The sequence below is a fragment of the Mytilus trossulus genome, unplaced genomic scaffold (assembly GCF_036588685.1).
Source record: "Mytilus trossulus isolate FHL-02 unplaced genomic scaffold, PNRI_Mtr1.1.1.hap1 h1tg000765l__unscaffolded, whole genome shotgun sequence".
In the NCBI taxonomy this organism is placed as follows: Eukaryota; Metazoa; Mollusca; class Bivalvia; order Mytilida; family Mytilidae; genus Mytilus; species Mytilus trossulus.
In genome coordinates this window covers 1-19,438 of record NW_026963483.1, presented here as the reverse complement: position 1 = coordinate 19,438, position 19,438 = coordinate 1, and the positions used below count along the sequence as shown (strand labels likewise).

The window sequence follows — 19,438 nt, the reverse complement described above, 5'->3', positions numbered from 1 at the left end:
GTGCTGCTACTAGTGGTGAACTTGGCAGGAGGTGTCTACGCAGGATTAGCGTGTGTACGGCAAGTGGACCTAAATGTTTGGTAGCATATTCCTCTGTAGCGCATATGAGGCTTGTGCTATTAGGAGTGCTTAGCAACACGGTATTAGGGGTAGTGGGGGCCATTATTATTATGATCGGGCATGGGTTGTGTTCATCAGGTTTGTTCAGGTATGTGAATGCTATCTATAAGATGAGGCACTCGCGTCTGCTAGTAATAAATAAAGGGGGCTTGTTAGTCTGCCCCAAGTCTAGTCTTAATGTGTTTCCTGTTAAGATCAAGCAACATAGCAGCCCCTCCTAGTCTAAACTTATTTGGGGAAATCCTCGTTTTCGGCGTGGGAGGGTGAATAAGTGGAGTGTTCCTGCTTATCCTGGGTCTGATAAGCTTTATTAGGGCATGTTTTAGACTATACCTATATGGAAGTTGTTGTCACGGGAAGGGGGTGTCACACAGGGAGTCCTTAAACTTGAGAAGAGTTTGTGATGTTTTTGTTCTGGCGGCTCATTGGATACCGCTGAACTTTATGTTTATGTTTATACCCTAAACAATGAATCGTAATCCTTATTCTCGTTACTATGTACCAGGTCCAAGTCCGTGGCCCTTTTTTGTGGCTATCTCGGCAAACGGAATAGCGGTAGGGTTAATTTTGTGACTGCATCGAACTCCCAGATTTCTATTAATAGGAATGAGGTTGGGGTGTATACTATTGAGAACTTTTAGATGATGGCGAGACTTAATTCGTGAGGGAGATATTGGGTTTCATACTCGCTTCGTAATCAAGAGATTTCGTGATGGAGTTGCCCTTTTTATTCTGTCTGAAGTAATGTTCTTCTTTTCTTTTTTTTGGACTTTCTTCCATAATGCCTTAAGACCCTCGTGTGAACTAGGGATGCGATGACCCCCTCCAGGGATCCGCACGCCAAACCCGTCGTCGACAAGGCTGTTCGAGACAGGTCTTTTAATTAGGAGGGGGTTATTCGTAACTCAAGCCCATAAGAGAATGCGTTTGAAGGATTATGATGTTGGGCCATTTATTGGCCTAGTGGTAACAATTTTATGTGGGACTGTGTTCTTCCTAGTGCAACTTCGAGAATACTACTGAAACTCATACACTATTGCAGATAGGGTGTATGGAAGAGTGTTTTATTTACTAACTGGGTTTCATGGAATGCACGTAGTTGTGGGGACTCTTTGACTAATGGTGAGGTTAGTCCGACTATGGCGTGGGGAGTTTTCCAGTCAACGGCACTTTGGTTTTGAGGCTTGCATTTGGTACTGACACTTCGTAGATGTGGTATGGGTAGCATTATGATGTTTAGTATATGTGTGGTTTGGAGGATGGTTATACATGTGGTGGTTCAAAATATGAGACGGGGACGTCTATACGTTTAAGTACCCAGACGCAAAGCCTTCGTGGTATGCGTACATTCAAGAAGAGCATGCTCCGTCCTGATATAAGATTCCTGACCATTTAAAAGGTTAAAAATAGGAGTCATACAGACTAGTTAAACAGTTTTGATTTGAAATCAAGTACCAAAGCGATTCCAAGCGCTTACTAGTCTGAGTAAAGTAGTCTAATTAAGGACAGAAGACCTATGATTTTCAAGTGTTATAAGTAACCTTTACTTGAAATGGTAAGCTTTGTGGTAAGACCTATAAAATTAGTGAGATTAGGGGTAATATTGATCGGGACAATTCTTAGGGTTAGAAGAGAAGAGATAGTAGGGGTGTGACTCGGTTTAGAGCTAAATCTGTATGGATTTCTTGTAATTATAAACCCTGATGGTCACTATAGTCCTGAGCCCTGTGTAAAATATTTTGTGGTACAAAGAACGGGGTCAATTCTGATACTAGTGGGTTTTGTAACCTTGATAGAGCAGCACGTAGTGAGAGGGCTGGTGATAAGGGGGGCGGGTACAGTGTTAAAATCTGGCGTTTTCCCGCTACATTCGTGGGTCCCTTCAATTATTAAGAACAGCAGATGGTTAGCAAGAGGGTTAATATTAACTTGGCAAAAAGTCGCCCCCCTTGTCTTTTTATCAATAATTATACCCTCTAAGGGGTTGTGAGTAGTAATTGTATTGATAGCTGGAATTGGGGCAGTAGGGGGCCTTAACCAGAATTCAGTACGAGTAATAAGCGCGTACTCGTCGTTTGTGCATACATCATGAATGCTGTTAGGGCTCACATGGTCAAGAGTAGTCTTTGTAGGGTATTTTGCAGTTTACTCGCTGTCGGTAGGGCTGTTTTTTTATGGGTGCTCAATAATAAACAAAACAAGAATGGGCGGTCAGATTAGTAGAGCCGCGAGGGGTATAGGGTTACTGATACTGATGGGGATGCCTCCTTTCCTTGGCTTTCTAGCGAAAGTATTGGTGTTTCTAATGAGAGGAAGGGCTGTAATCGTGGCTTGTATTATAGGTTCAGTAATCAGGCTAAAATTCTACATTGACTTTTTTTATAGGATAGTAATAAAAAGGTTAGTAGACAAAAACAAAGCAGAATTCAAGATTATGTGGAGGATAGTGATCGGGGCTAACCTAGCAGGGGGGGCATTGATCTTGGTGAGATTTATTTAGAAACTGCTTTTAGGCCAGGGGCGTTTTGATTTCGGCTCAAAAAGAGTGGGTAAAACCACAAAAGTATGATAAAAAGGTAATTTAAAATAAATATTTTGTTTCAAACATAACTATAGGTAGTTGTTACCCTCCTTTTTGTAGAATGGTACTTTAAAAAAAAGGATTGGTTTGCATCTAATTATTAAGCCTAGGTTTTCATTCTTAAGTGAGGAAGTTAATTAACATAATAGGGCTGCTAACTTTGTTATAAATGGCTTGTACCATTTTTCCTTATAAAAAAGTAGTTTAATTTAAGAACGATAGGTTGTGGGGCTATTAGTGGTGTCAACCCTTTTTTAGCTAGATATAGTTTAAAATAAAATATTGGCTTTGGGAGCTAAAGACACTTCCATAAGTTTTCTAGAAGAATGGTTATGGGGTTAAGAGTTGCGTTTGTCTGCATTGTGTCTTTTTTGTTTACGGGGTTATTTATGCTACTAAGGGAAAAGCGGGGTCTAGACCGAGAAAAGTGCAGTCCATATGAGTGTGGATTTGAGCCTATTGGAAGAGCTCGGAGGCCCTTTTCTATCCGATTCTTTCTAGTAGCAGTTTTGTTCGTCGTGTTTGATGTAGAGGTAGTGCTGTTAATACCTTTTGCCTACATGTTCTTTTACGGTAAGAGAGTGTTAGGGATTTTGTCCTCAAGGGGTTTCCTTCTTATCTTGTTTGGGGGTCTCTACCACGAATATCGTGAGGGGTCTTTGGAATGAGTAGGTTAATACTAGAAGTGGCATTTATGCGAAACGAATTTTGATGAGAGGTGATTGTAAGAGGCTTACTTTTGCTGTTGGAAGTGTATTGTGTGTACCTGTGGTTTTCACGTCGAGAGTGCTTCTTAAGGAAGTATGGGGACCAATGAAAGTTCTCAAGGATCTAATAGAAGGTTTGAAAAGGCATATCTTACTATAGCGTATAGGGAAAAAAATATTAAGAGGCTAAAATCTAGTGCGGCTCTAAGGGCTAATAAGGCTAGATGATTGGCTTCTAAGTAAGGATAAATAAAATGATAAAAATACTAAAAAAGGAAGAAGTAGGGGGTTATGGAGAAGTGGAGTCCTGGTGACGTCGATGGCTGTGATCAACAAATCACAAAGATATTGGAACCCTTTATCTGTATAGCGGAGTCTGAGGAGGGTTGTTTGGAGCAAGGTTGAGGTTAATGATCCGAATGCAACTGGGGCATCCTGGAGCAGTGTTCTTAAAAAGAGATTGATTCTATAATGTGGTGGTTACAACGCATGCCTTAATAATAATTTTTTTTGCTGTGATACCTATCTTAATTGGAGCTTTCGGTAATTGGTTGATTCCTCTGCTAGTAGGAGGTAAAGATATAATTTACCCGCGAATAAACAACTTAAGTTATTGACTATCTCCTAATGCACTATATTTACTAATACTGTCCTTTAGAACGGATAAAGGAGTTGGTGCTGGATGAACTATTTACCCCCCTTTATCTGTGTACCCCTATCATAGGGGCCCTAGGATGGATGTTCTTATTGTGTCACTACATCTAGCTGGGCTCAGCTCTCTAGTGGGGGCTATTAACTTTGCTAGGACCAATAAAAATATGCCAGTGTTAGAAATGAAAGGAGAACGAGCGGAGCTTTATGTTTTAAGGATTAGAGTTACTGCAGTTCTTTTAATTATTTCAATTCCGGTTCTAGGAGGGGGCATCACAATAATCTTGTTTGACCGAAACTTTAACACAACTTTTTTCGATCCCGCAGGAGGGGGGGACCCCGTTTTGTTCCAACATTTGTTTTGATTTTTTGGGCATCCGGAAGTGTATATTCTTATTCTACCTGCCTTTGGTGTGATATCAAAAGTAATTATGCATTGCTCTGGAAAAGAAGCGGTTTTTGGTCTAATTGGGATAGTATACGCAATAATCGGAATTGGAGGGTTAGGGTGTATGGTGTGGGCTCACCACATGTTTACCGTAGGTCTTAATGTTGATACTCGAGGCTATTTTTCTACCGCAACTATAGTAATCGCTGTTCCAACAGGGGTGAAAGTATTCAGATGACTGGCAACTATAGCAGGAAGAAAATTCAAAATAAGCCTGCCGCCTACTGAAGTACTGGGTTTCTGTTTTTATTCACCGTGGGAGGGCTAACAGGGGTCTTACTGTCTAGGGCTTCTATGGATGTGTCTCTACACGACACATATTATGTGGTGGCTCATTTCCATTATGTGCTAAGAATAGGGGCGGTGTTTGGGGTGTTCTGTGGTCTTAACCATTGGTTGCCAAATTTTGTTGGAGTATGCTTTAATAAGAAATGGAGGAAAGCCCATTTTATAGCAATATTTTTTGGGGTAAATACTACCTTCTTTCCTCAGCATTTCTTAGGCCTAAGAGGAATGCCTCGACGGTATATAGACTACGCTGATATTTATGCTCACTGACATTGGGTGTCTTCTTATGGGTCCGCTGTGTCTTTTGGGTCTCTAATATATTTTAAGTTCCTTCTATGAGAGGCTCTAGTAAGCCAGCGAGGGGTTGTATTTAGTGGGGGTTTATGTGGTGAAATAGACTGAGCAGGTACCCGAGACCTTTATCCAGGAAGGAAGCATGTTTATAGCCAATTGCCATTTGTGTGAACTAACCCTTATAACACGTGTATCACTTATATTTATAAGAAATCGCGTAATCAATAATTTAAAGTCATGTTAATAGATGTTTTTTCTAGATTTGATGCTCACAGCTATAACTTAATTTGGTTGTCTATGCCGTTATGGTTGCTGTCTTCTATAGTGCCAATAACCGTGCTATTTAGAGACGTGTACACTAAGGGTAGAAGTACGAGCTCTTTTCGGAGTTTGGTGCTATCCTTTACTTATTCGATGATTCGATTGAACGGAAAGGGACTAAAGCTATCTGGGTTTCCTCTAGTAATAAGGGGTCTGTTCATGATAATTCTGATACTAAATCTGTCTGGAAACTTTCCATTCTTTTTCCCTGTAAGAGGGCAGTTTGTGTTCGGGTTCTCCTTTGCTTTGTCTATTTGAACTTGTTTAGTTTTATCTAGTCTTTTATGCAGATTTGAGCAGGGGTTGATGAGTCTCGTTCCAACAGGTTGCCCGTTAATCCTTGTGCCTTTTATAGTAGTGGTTGAGCTAATTAGTGGCATACTTCGCCCTTTAACATTAGTTTTACGTCTGACACTAAATCTGGGAGCTGGTAAAGTAATTCTAACTATATGCAGGAGAGAGTTAGTAGTTAGCTGGTTAAATAGCAGAAGGCTGCTTACAGGAGTTGGGGGTATTAAAGGGTTAATAATGGGCGGAGGTGTTTTTGGAGCCGCTGAAGTTGCAATCGCGTGTATTCAGTGTTATATTTTTTGTGTCTTATTGTGTCTCTATACGGAGGATCATAGAAGGTAGGTAGTTTTAAAAGCTTTGCTGAAGCGACGGCCTTGTAAGTCGTAGAAAACTATGTGTTTTAAAGCTATGATTTGAATAAAATTCCTAGGAGTTTTCTTAATAAGTATAGGCTGTTTTGTAATCTTCCGTATAAACAAACACCTTTTGTGTTTATTTGTAGGGCTTGAAATAATAAGACTAGGCTTATTGTTTGTAACCCATGTGTTTCTAATAAATCAGTTTTGGTTAATTTTACTAATTCTATGTTTAGCTGTTTGCGAAGCCAGAATTTGCTTGGCCCTTCTGGTTATGGTGATGCGACTATGCGGAGACGATTTGATGTCAAGGTTACTAAGAGATGGCTCGTAAAAATAGTATCATACAATTAAAAAGTAACTTAGGGTTACTTTTACTGATTCTGATTGGATACTTATTTATTCTTAGAGGGAGGACCTTTGGAAAAGCTTATTTATTGGAAGTTACTGTTTGAGAGAGTAATTGTCTCTCATTTAGCTTCAGAGTTCTACTAGATAGCGTAAGAATAGTCTTTGTTGGGACGGTTTTGGTAATTAGAGGAAGTGTAGCAACCTACTGCAAGTGGTATATAGCTGGAGAGCCATACTACAAGCGGTTTATGGGATTAGTATGGTTGTTTGTGCTGTCTATAGTGTTTATAATCTTAGTTCCTAATTTAGTAATACTTTTAATTGGTTGAGACGGGCTAGGGCTCACCTCATTCCTATTAGTGGCTTATTACCAGAACAATAAGAGGTTATCTGCGGCTATGTTGACAGCTTTGACTAATCGAATTGGGGATGTTTTTGTACTTTTTAGAGTTTCTATTTTTTTAAGAGAAGGGGGGTGGTTAATTTATATATACCACCCAGTGCAGACATGGGTTAATTTAGGGTTTGTGGTAGTTCTTGCAGGTATAACTAAAAGCGCACAAATGCCGTTTTGCGCATGGCTACCTGCTGCCATGGCGGCACCCACACCGGTCTCCTCTTTGGTGCATTCTTCGACATTGGTGACAGCTGGGGTTTATTTGATTCTTCGCTCTTTTTATATTATCAGAGCTAATCCCTTTGTGACTCAAATACTTATAGTCTTAAGACTATTTACTCTAATATTAGCGGGGTCAAGGGCTGTGTTTGCGTTTGACCTAAAAAAGGTAATCGCACTCTCGACTTTGAGGCAGTTAAGGTTAATAATATTCTCGATTTCAATCCTTCTTCCGTCTGTAGCTTTTTTTCATTTAGTAACCCATGCGGTATTTAAAGCTTTGTTGTTTCTAGGCGCAGGGGGTGTTATTCATAGAAACCAAAGAATCCAAGATATCCGGGGGTTAAGAAGCTTGTGGCAAGGATTACCGGTAAGAATGGGTGCAATAACGGTTGCAATTGTGTCCTTGAGAGGGGCCCCGTTTATAAGAGGGTTTTTCTCTAAAGACCTAATAATTGAGCTAAGAATGATAGACAGAAGAATAACTTATGGGTGCTATTTATTAGAGCTAACAGGTTTAATCTTCACTTCTTTTTATAGGGCACGGATTGTATTTAGAGTAATACTTGGGTCTAATTACGTTAATAGCAGAAGTTTGCGGATTAATGAGCACTTAAATATACAAACTCCTTTTCTTAGCCTGTATATTGGGGCTATTATCTTAGGAGGGGTATTAGGGAGGAAAATAGAGAGGTTTGGGTTTGTAGTAGTTCTTGAGAAATATGAGAGAGTCAGAGTATTTCTTATTCCCTTTGTAGGGTTAATTTTGTGATGAGGAGTGCTTAGAAAATTAGGGTCTAAGCCTTGGTCGTCAGCCAAACTATTAAGATTCTTTTTGAGAATGTGGCTCATAGAGAGGCTAACCTCCCACCCCAGAAAAATGGCCTTCTTTAAGGGGTCCAGGATGGTAGCTCAAAGTCTGGATCAAGGTTGACTAGAGCTATTGGGCCCTCAAGGTGCCCATAAGGGACTAGGTCAACTCAGCTGTTTGAATGAAATTGTTCAGAAAAATTATTTTACCTACCAGCTGGTAGTATGAGGGCTGGTGGTAGCGGGGGGCGTAAGCTTAATTATGTTTATATAATGAGAGTTATAGTCATATGTGTAATTTTGATGGCTGTGTTTTCGATTGTCTTAATTGCCAAGCAACCTATTTCTTTAGGGCTAGTGCTATTGAGGGGGTCTATAATTGCATGTGTGGAGGTTGCACTGGAGGTTAGAAGGTTGTTAGGGTTCTTATTGTTCCTAACTTACGTTAGGGGTGTAATAGTCCTGTTCTTGTATGTTTTAAGGATCTACCCCAATGAAGTGTATCGTTTTAATCTAGAGTTTATGGTTCTCGTCAGAAGGTGTTGTGCCAGAGCGGTCCTTATGGGTCTTATGAATTACGAGTACAGAGAAATTAGCGGGTCTTTGTTTCTAAGTTTCATGGCTGAAAGAAGCGGGTTAAGGTTATATATCCTAATAGCTGGTGTGTTACTGTTTGTAATATTAGTGGTGTCGTATTTGTGCATAAAAACCATGGTGCCTTTACGAAGAGTAAAATAAACCTAAAATAGAAGATACAGTAGCTTAATTAAAGCGTCTCATTGAAAATGAGGAAGATGGATACTTTAGTACCTTGTGTCAAATCTGTAGGAGGGTTTGATTATGGCCCTAAATTTATGGGCAAAATGCTTCTCATGATTCTAAATGCGGGCTTGAACAAATTAAGTGCAAGTTCAACATCAGTGGGGAAAATTGGTTAATAAAGGAAACTTTAACCCAGCTTTTTGACAAATTCGGGGTCAATTGATGAATGCCAGCAGCCGCGGTTAGATTCAGTTCGAATATAAATTTAAGCGGATTGGTTAGAGTCAATGTTGTGTTATAAAACTATAAAAAAACTATAGGTGCAGTGTAATGTTAACGGTTTTTTGTGGTTATATTCCTAAAGTTTTAGTGAGCTTCTAACGAATCTATGAAGTGAAACCAGGATTAGATACCCTGTTATCCATAGTTTAAAACAAAAGTTCCTCTTAACTAAACATTTGGTTGTCAAAGAGAAATAAATAGGCGGTGTCTGAGATAGAAAACAGGGGATCCTGGGTGTTAAAGGATAACCCACCTACATTTGAGCCTTGTCTTATTAGTGCGTGTGTATGGTTGTTTACTCTAATATGGTGAGTGTCCGGGTAAAATTTTTGGTTATTACTGAAGCTAACTCTTATTTTACTTGCTGAGTTCGGTAAGGTAAGTTACTTTTAGTTAGGTGCAGCTACTAGAATTGGCTATATGCCCATGTAGCACAACTTCAAAAATAATTCAGATTGACATGCAGCTTATGACAAGGTTAATCTGGGATACAGATGTAACTTAAGCAATAATTCAAAGATTGAGCTACTAAAAGGTAGCTCAACTAAGTAGACAAATAAGATAAGAAAACTTGCCTTTGAAGAAGGACTTGTAAGTAAGGGTTAAAAATAAAATTACCCTGAATACAATCAGATGAGTACTAATCGCCCGTCGCTCGCGGGGAAACCTGTGAAAAGTCGTAACAAGGTAGCAGTAACGGAAGTTGCTGCTAGGCTATAATATGCATATATAGTAAATAATATTATATTTGCCTTCCAAGCAAAAGTTCTAATGAAATTAGTGTATGCTGGCCAAATAGTTTAAGCTAAAACGTTGAGCTGTTAATTCAAAATCGCAGTAATTTGCTTTGGCTTGCTTAAGTAGTTTAGGGAAAACATAAGATTTTCATTCTTAAGTCAGATAGTATTTCTCTTAAGTTGTGCTTAGTAGTTAATGTTAATATAACTGAGAACTGCAAATTCTCCATAGTCTAGTTAGGCCTAAGCTTAGTGCCACGTGGGGGATGATCCAGTTGCTTTGATGAAGCAAAGTTCAAAAGTAGTTTTTTGGCACTTAGAACTTCGAAGCGTTATAAAGAAAAATTGTAGTAAGTAGGGCTTTGATTCCTAAAGAAAAAGTTAATCTTCTTCTTCATAAATAAGTTAAAAGTAGTTAATATATAACTTAGAATTGTCAGTTCTAGATTCCTCTTACTGAGGCTTTTTATAATTTATCTTTTTTAAAGAGACGTGCATAATTGTTTTGTGAAAAGTGCACTTGAATTAAAATAGTATAAATAAATTTTAGTACCTTTTGCATAAGGGTTTTTCAAGACAAGTTTAAGAATTTAATTTTCCCGAATAAAAGAGAGTTATTTTTTTGAGTTAAGAAATCGTGGCAGAGATTTAATTAAACTAAAGAATAGCGGCTAGATACTATTCGCGCTTTTAGATATCTGGTTGGCTTAAAAAGATGTGTAAGCATTTTCCTTAACTATTTAAGGGGTAAAATTTTTTGGGTTAAGCTGAAAAATACTAAAATTGATGTTAAAAAAAAATTGGGTTTCTATAGGCTTTAAACTGGCTATTAGATATTAGTGTATTTTAACTAAAACCAGATGGGGAAAAAAGATTAATTGGGTTATTCATTTACTTTAAAATAAGCCTATGGTTGTAGGACCAGTGACTATGATAAAAACGAGTAAAAATATTATTTATTTGGTATTACTATTTTGTTTATACCTTAAAAAACTAAAGGCTAAATAAAAGTTTTTAAACGAATTCGGCAAACTAAACTTCTCGACTGTTTAACAAAAACATTTCCTTTTGATGTAAGTAAAAGGTAGTCCCTGCCCAGTGCAACTAGAGTAATGTTTGTTGTAAACGGCGGCGTTAACGTGAGCGTCCTAAGGTAGCGCGATAATTTGCCTTTCAATTGAAGGATGGTATGAAAGGGTTAACGAAGAAGGTGCTGTGTCTGAAAATTTAATTTAAACTAACTTTAAGGTGAAGAGGCCTTTATGTAAAAGAAGGACGACAAGACCCTATGAAGCTTTATCTTAATTGGAGTTTTTGGCTCTTATACGATTTTGATGGGAGATCAGTGAAAATAAGTCTTTCACTATTATATAAATCTAACTCGTATTTCCTAACTTTATATGTGTGGCTAGCTACTCTAGGGATAACAGCGCAATTTCTCCCGAAAGATGGTATTGGAGGGGAAGATTGCGACCTCGATGTTGGCTTTAGATATCCTAGAGGCGTAGAAGCTTCTAATGGTGGGTCTGTTCGCCCTTTAAAATCTAACATGAGCTGAGTTCAGAACGGCGTGAGCTAGTTCAGTTTCTATCCTCTTTTAAAAATGAGCTAATTTTGTACGAAAGGACTTTTTCGCTAAAGCAACGCTTTGCCCTGGCTCTGTCATTGCTTAAATAATGCTACGCAATAAACTGATTAGTTTATAAAAAGGGTTGCCTTTTATGAAGCTGAAGGCCAATTAGTGGCGGTAGGGCGTGTCGTTGGTTCTTGTTAAAATTAGTATTGCTATTTTATTAAAAAATAGGGTTAAAACGGGTTGCAAATTAGGTAAAAAATAAAACAGTCTATTAATGCAGCCAAAAAGCAGCAATCACCCACCTAAAGAATAAAACAAGGGTTCTAAAAAGGCGGTGTGTAATGGATTTGTGCTAGTAACAGACAAAAAAAAACCAAACACTGTGGAAACCCTTAAGAATGAGGTTTTATAGTGTACCGCATTTCCTGTTACCGGCCGGTACAGTGACCGCAAGGCCTGTTCTCCTGTCCTTTTACACGGAAACCCTGTTGCTGATGCATGTAAAAAGCCCTTAGTTAAGATAACTTATAAGTCAAAGTAAAACTTAATTTTACTTGACATTGTGTATTTTATTGAAAATCTAGTTGCGAATGCCCATACCTGTCCAAACTTGTTTTAGATTATGCTTTACAACCTGTTGTAGATAAGGTTTTGAACCCTTTACAGTGAGTAAGCATTTTTCAGAGTCATGTGAGACTTAACCTAATTAGTGGTAGAAAAAAACAAACTTAAACCTAAATTCTAAAGCTATTTGCTTCCTGTGGTTAATTGTAAACTGCAGGAGAAATGGATCTAAGGTGTTAATTTTTTTCGTTTGCCCTAATTTTGGTTGCTCATGTGATTTTTTGGGGTTTGAAAACTAGACTATCTGTATCTTAAAATCAAAAAATAAATAGAAATCAAGTCATATGAAAGTTCCCAAAGCGTAATTCATGGGTCACTTAAAGTCTAAGCAAAAAAGTAAATCAAAAATAAAATAAAATCAAAATGACACACTAATGCCTGGGGGGGCTGATCTGGAGGGGAGGAAATAGGAAAGCAGGTTAAATAGAGGTGACAAAAATGTGGTGTGCAGCAACAAAATGAAGCTAAATAAAATTGTGAAACGTAGAAGCGTGAGCTTGTAAACAAGGTTGTGAGCGTCTTAAAAAGTAAGTGTTAACAATAGTATGTAATATTAACACGCCTAAAAGGGGGTTAGGTGGGTTATAAACTTACAAAGACTACAAGTGATGAAGTTTATGTCTGGTCCTGAGGTCCCTTTTAAGTGAGTTAGTTTCGTATAAAAGGTTTTTAAGCAAAGCAATGTTCTGTCACAGATCTGAGTGCTATAGACAATATTGTATAGGGCCTTTTTATGTAAATAAACGTGGCGTTAGGCTGTTAAATGTGCTGGTTATAGGATGGTTACATAGCAATAATTACTATATTTGCCTTCTGGGCAAAAATTTTAATGAAATTAGTGTACGCTGGGTGAATAAATTAAGCTAGAATGTTGAGCTGTTAATTGAAAATCCCAGTAATTTGCTTAGGGTATAAGATTCTTATTCTCAAGCCAGATAGCCTGTCTCTTAAGTTGTGTTTAGTTGCTAATGTTAATATAACTGAGAGCTACAAATTCTTCCTAGCTTAGTTGTACGTGGGGGGATGGCCCAGTTGCTTTGATGAAGCTAAGCTCAAAAGTAGTTTATTGCTCTGAGGTGTTATAAAGAAGTATTATAGTACGTAGGACTTTGATTCCTAAAGAAAAAGTTAAAGCTTTTCTTTATAAACAATTTAAGAGGAGTTAATTAGTTTTAGGCTCATCTCACTGAGGTTTTTTAGAATTTATCTTTCTAAAGAAATGCACACGATTGCCTCATAAAAAGCTTACTTGAAGTAAAGTGGGGCAAATAAATTTTAGTACTTCTTGCATAAGGGTAAAGCGAAGAGGCCTGTGTGTAAAAGAAGAGCAACAAGACCCTGCGAAGCTTTATTTTAATTGAAGTTTTTGGGTTTGTTAACCCAAAAGCTTATGCATAGCTTTAAGGTCTCTTTTAAGCGAGCGAGTTTTTAGCTAAAGCAATACTTTGTGACGGATCTGTAATGACATAAATAATATTGTATAATAGGCTGATTAACTTATAAAAAGGGTTCTTTTTATGTAAATGAGTGTGTTGCTTAGTGATAGATTGTTGAATGTGTTGGGCACTAGAGAGGCTGTATGAGAGTGGCTTAGGCAGGGGTTTGCTGCAAAAAAAGGCTTACTGTTAAGGGGTGTGTGAGATGGTTTTTTTTCATATAAAAACTGAGTGTTTAGAATAGACGTTGGAGGAGGGGACTTATGTCAGGGCGGAGGGGGTGACACTGTTAGGGTGCTCCCATTACCTGAAACTATTTCAGCTGTTGGAGATGCTGTTGTGAATGGTGTCGCTGAAGTTGTTCCTGATAATCAGGAGGAAGGGGGCCCCCATGCTGAGGGTGGCTATGTTCCTTTAGAAGAACAAATAGCTGTTGTGGAGCCTGAAGTCCCAGCTAATGTCTGTCAGCCAGTCGAGCAGAGAAATGTGGTTGTAAGTGAAGAAGACAGTGTTCCTGATGTTAGTAAAGACGGGGTCAGTAGTTATTAATGCTCATAGTTAAAGTTTATTGGTGTATTAATAGTTATAATTTATTAAAATAATCCATAAGATAAGCAAAATTACAGTTAATTCGTTTATTGTTAGGCTGTTATGGTCTATTTAAAAACTGGTCAATACGGGTCTCCTTACACCTAATTAACTTGGTTTTAGTGTATGCTTGAAAGGCTACAAAGCCTTTGCGGGGAGTAAGCATTCTTCAGGACCACATGAGATTCAACCTAATTATTGGCAGAGAAAGTGGTGAATTTGACCCTTAAATTCTAAGTTACTTGGGCTCTATAGCTAATTGTAAGCTGTAGGATAATGGGGATTTGAGACGTTTATTTCCTCATTTACCCCAGCTCTGGTTGCTCATGTGGTTTTCGGTTCGAAAACGAGGCGTGTATCTTAAAAATAAAAAAATTTTTGAAGCGTAAGTTGTTGGTCGCTTTAAGTCTAATTAAAAATAAAGTAAAAATGGAGCAAAAACAAAGTTGGACACTTAACACTTTGGGTGTCTTCAGAGGTGTAAAAAGGGGGGTCCAAGCTTATGTGTACTCATAAAAAAATGCGGTGTGCGGGGGGTTTGTGCCTGTATATATAACAAAAATTCATGAGGTGGCCGAGGAAGAGGTGGTGAGCTGTAAACTCATAAACAAGGTGTAGGCCTTTCTTATGAGATGGTTGGTAACAATACTGTGAATAATATTAACACGCCTAAGAGGGTTGGTCCGTGACGAAGTACTAATAAGTTGGTGAAGATTATGAATGACAGGTTCTATGATTTGCCTTGTCCTGTAAACTTAAACGCTTGGTGAAGGTTTGGCTCTATACTAGGCTTGTGCCTAATTATCCAACTTCTAAGGGGTCTTTTATTGTCAACTCATTATACTGCTCATGAAGACATGGCATTCGATTCTGTAGTACATATTATGCGTAATGTGGAAAAAGGATGAATGTTGCGTAATATTCATGCAAATGGGTCCTCTATGTTTTTTATCTGTATTTATGCGCACATTGCTCGTGGGCTGTATTATGGGTCTTATTTAGATAAGACAGTGTGGTATTTTGGGGTGCATTTGTTTTTGTTAACTATGGCGGAGGCTTTCCTCGGTTACACTTTGCCTTGGGGGCAAATGTCATATTGGGGGGCTACTGTTATTACTAATATACTTAGAGTGATCCCCGTAGTAGGAGAGAGTATGCTCCGCTATGTATGAGGGGGTTGGACCGTGTGTAATGCAACTCTAAAGCGGTTTTATACTTTACACTTTCTCTTACCGTTTGTGATAGTGGCGGTTGTTTTTTTACACCTGTTTTTTTTACATGAGAAAGGGAGTAATAACCCTTTGGGTATTGAAAGAGGTACTATGTGTGTGCCCTTCCACCCCTTCTATACTATTAAAGATCTTTTTGGTTATGTTTGCTTTAGGTTCTTTTTTATATATTTAGTGTGTGTGGATCCTGAGCTGTTAGGGAATCATTTAAACTATTGGCCTGCTAATCCTATAAAAACGCCAATCCATGTTCAGCCTGAGTGGTATTTTATGTTTGCTTATGCAATCCTTCGTTCAATTCCTCATAAAGCGGGGGGGGTATATGTTATGTTTTTGTCGATTGTAGTATTATACCTAATTCCTAGTCTTCACAGAGGTAAGTATCGAAGTTTATGTTTTTACCCGTTTAATCAAGTAGTGTTTTGAGTGTTGGTTGGTAGGTTTATTAGGTTAACATGGATTGGTGCTCGCCCAGTGCGGGAGCCTTATATCATTTTGGGGCAGTGTCTTTCAGTCATTTATTTCTCTAGGTTGTTATTAAACCCTCTTTCTTTGTGGGTGTGGGACAAGCTGCTTGAATACCCTAAATTCTGTAGGAGTCGTCCTGTAGACCTGAAATGGTTTAAGTTTTTAGCTTATTTCAAGTTATTAAAATTAGTAAATCGCGAAAGTAGCGCACGTGAGTGGGCTAATAAGTGTAGAAAAATATAAATATGTCTTTTTACGGGAGTCGATATTTTGGTGATATTGTCCATGGGGAACTAGGGAAAGACCTGTTCCGGTACCATGGTTTTGTGATGATAGTAGCAGTGGCTGTGTTGGTCTTTGTTATATATATAGGATGCGTAATCCTTCTTACTAAATTTTCTTATCGCCATTTCTTGAACCGTCAACGATTAGAATTTTGATGGACTATTGTGCCAATGTTGATGTTAGTAGGGTTGTGGTTTCCTTCTATAATTAACCTATATTATATAGAAGAAGTAAAACGGCCCCGGTGAAATTTTAAGGCGATTGGGAAACAATGGTACTGATCTTACGAATTTTGTCGCAATTTAGACACTCCAAGCTCTAGAGAAAGCGCTGAAAGAATTTCGTGTTATACAATTGATTCTTACATAGAAGACCAGCAGGAGACATTTAGAAAAGGAGGGTATCGTTTGTTGGATGTTGATAACCGGATGGTGGCTCCAGCAGATGTGCAAATAACTGCTTTTGTAAGAAGGTCTGATGTGCTCCATTCGTTTGCACTCCCTAAGTTACTAATTAAAGTAGATGCCATCCCAGGTCGAATTAATCGGCTTCCTATAAAAGCTTCCCAGTGTAGAATTATTTACGGGCAGTGTTCTGAAATTTGCGGGGTTAACCATAGATTTATACCGATTGTGATTGAGTTTATTCCTGAGAAATATTTTGTCATATGGTTGGAAGCTCTTAACTAAAATAAAAAATAAGCTAAAGCTTTTAAGAAGCGTTAAACTTTTAATTTAATGAACTTGTACAATGGGCAAGTAGCTTTTAGTGATAAGGTGGTCTAATATTAGGATATAGGGCTCATGCCCCTAAGGCGCCGTGAGTAGTGGCTCTTATCTTTGTGAGAGCTGGCAGAGCTAATGCGTTTGATTTAGGATCAATTCATAAGTATATATACTTGCTTTCATGGCACAAGCTGGCAGACCTAATGCATACGATTTAAGCTCGTCTTATAAGATATACTCTTGTTTGTGTGTGAATTACAAAGCTAAGCCCAGTCTCATTATGGTTAGTGTCGAGTGTCTATTTAAGACTCTAAGGAGAGTAGCTGTTTTCTTTGGAGCCTCTATCCTATTAAGCCTTTGTCAAGTGTCAGCGGACTCTTTTACTCCCTTGGGGTCGACTAAGGCTGCACTGGTGGACTGAGTAGGCGTGGTTGTTGGTGTTATCCCTTTTGTAGGGGTGCTTCTCGCTGTGGGCTTCTATACTTTGTTGGAACGTAAAATTTTGGCTATCATTATAATCCGAAAGGGTCCATCCAAGGTGAGTTATATAGGGATCTTGCAGCCTTTTAGTGACGCAGGTAAGTTGTTATGTAAAGAGTTTATTGTGCCTACACGTGCTAACGTAGGGCCCTTCATTTTGGCTCCTGCACTAATATTAACTATCAGTTTACTTGGATGGCTTTTATACCCGTATAAGTCGGCTGAAGTGTTTTATGTTTTCGGGGTGATTCTGTTTATAGTTATTACTAGAGTCAGGGTTTACGGGGTAATAATATCCGGATGGGCTTCTAACTCTAAATACTCTTTGCTAGGTGCAGTTCGTGCGATGGCGCAAAGAATTTCTTATGAGATCCCTATAGGATTTATCTTCTTTTGTGTGGTGCTGTGCTCGGGTGTGTTTATGTTTCAAGAAATTAGGGTGTTCCAACAAAGGTCCTTTTTTTTCTTTTTTCCTTTGTGCGTAGTTATAGTTGTCTGAATGCTGTGTATGCTAGCTGAAACTAATCGGGCGCCATTTGATTTTGTGGAAGGAGAGTCGGAATTAGTGTCAGGATACAACGTGGAGTACAGCGGAGGGGGGTTTGCAGTTATATTTATTGCGGAGTACTCTAGTATTCTTCTCAGAAGGGTTATAAGGGCGGCGATATTTTTCGGGGGAAATGAAGCGTTGATCGGGGTCTTTATGATGGCTTTTGCGGTCTTCTTTGTGGTTATTCGTGCTTCTTTACCTCGTTTACGTTATGATAAGTTAATGAGTTTGTGTTGGACTGTTCTTCTATGTGTCATACTTATGGCTAGTGTGTGTGTAGTAGTTCTAGTTAGGGTGTATGTAAGATAATATAAACTAGTATAATTCATTTACACTGAATGTGTCAGATAAAGTCTGTCTTACTTATGGTTAAAAGGTTGGCAATTAGACTTATTGCATTGATTATTATAAAAAACCTAAATATGAGTGTCATTGGGTTAAGCGTTCTAACTATTCTAAGTATGGGCGCCACAAGAGTCGCGATAGGGGGGGTAGAGTTGAACGGGTTGTACACCACAGACTTTGTAATAGGGTTAATGGTTACACTAACTCTATTTGTAGCAATTCTTTCCTACCTAAGGAGGGTTAAGATCCACCGGAAAGCAAGATTTAATTTAATAATTATCAGAATCAGCCTAATTTTAGTGATAAGATTCAGGGTGAGGAGGTTCTTTCTTTTTTTTTTTTTTTTTGAAAGTGTGCTAGCCCCTCTGTTGTTATTAATTGTAGGCTGAGGCTATCAGCCAGAGCGTTTACAGGCAGGGGGGTATATAGTAATCTATACGGTGTTCGGATCTCTTTTTTTCTTATGGGGGGTAAGAGAACTCTATATTAGAGGGTTGAGGAGGAGGATAAGTTCTGTGGTAAGGCTAGTAAAAAAAAGGGGAATGAGATTGTGATGGCTATACATTCTAGGGTTTCTTATCAAGCTACCAATATATCCATTTCACCTGTGACTACCTAAGGCTCACGTAGAGGCCCCAGTAGCCGGTTCGATGCTATTGGCCGGGGTGGTACTAAAATTAGGAGGGTACGGGCTGCTTCGATTTATAATAGTTATACAAATAAGGCTTAGAAGCGTTTTTTTTGTGCTGCTACTAGTGGTGAACTTGGCAGGAGGTGTCTACGCAGGATTAGCGTGTGTACGGCAAGTGGACCTAAAATGTTTGGTAGCATATTCCTCTGTAGCGCATATGAGGCTTGTGCTATTAGGAGTGCTTAGCAACACGGTATTAGGGGTAGTGGGGGCCATTATTATTATGATCGGGCATGGGTTGTGTTCATCAGGTTTGTTCAGGTATGTGAATGCTATCTATAAGATGAGGCACTCGCGTCTGCTAGTAATAAATAAAGGGGGCTTGTTAGTCTGCCCAAGTCTAGTCTTAATGTGTTTCCTGTTAAGATCAAGCAACATAGCAGCCCCTCCTAGTCTAAACTTATTTGGGGAAATCCTCGTTTTCGGCGTGGGAGGGTGAATAAGTGGAAGTGTTCCTGCTTATCCTGGGTCTGATAAGCTTTATTAGGGCATGTTTTAGACTATACCTATATGGAAGTTGTTGTCACGGGAAGGGGGTGTCACACAGGGAGTCCTTAAACTTGAGAAGAGTTTGTGATGTTTTTGTTCTGGCGGCTCATTGGATACCGCTGAACTTTATGTTTATGTTTATACCCTAAACAATGAATCGTAATCCTTATTCTCGTTACTATGTACCAGGTCCAAGTCCGTGGCCCTTTTTTGTGGCTATCTCGGCAAACGGAATAGCGGTAGGGTTAATTTTGTGACTGCATCGAACTCCCAGATTTCTATTAATAGGAATGAGGTTGGGTGTATACTATTGAGAACTTTTAGATGATGGCGAGAC

At 38.7% G+C, this 19,438-nt stretch overlaps 2 protein-coding genes and 3 pseudogenes across 2 annotated transcripts; all 5 read left to right on the top strand.

The window, feature by feature from the left end:
• The first annotated feature begins 3,412 nt into the window (after positions 1-3,412).
• LOC134702909 (cytochrome c oxidase subunit 1-like) lies at positions 3,413-5,168 on the top strand (annotated as a pseudogene).
• A 9,303-nt stretch (positions 5,169-14,471) lies between these two features.
• Positions 14,472-15,779, top strand: LOC134702905 (cytochrome b-like). The gene is given in 1 exon segment (XM_063563437.1): positions 14,472-15,779. A coding segment is annotated over 1 exon segment (1,308 nt).
• A 2-nt stretch (positions 15,780-15,781) lies between these two features.
• LOC134702904 (cytochrome c oxidase subunit 2-like) lies at positions 15,782-16,510 on the top strand. The gene is given in 1 exon segment (XM_063563436.1): positions 15,782-16,510. A coding segment is annotated over 1 exon segment (729 nt).
• Positions 16,511-16,727: 217 nt separating this feature from the next.
• Positions 16,728-17,885, top strand: LOC134702906 (NADH-ubiquinone oxidoreductase chain 1-like; annotated as a pseudogene).
• A 56-nt stretch (positions 17,886-17,941) lies between these two features.
• LOC134702907 (NADH-ubiquinone oxidoreductase chain 4-like) lies at positions 17,942-19,250 on the top strand (annotated as a pseudogene).
• The last annotated feature ends 188 nt before the right edge of the window (positions 19,251-19,438 follow it).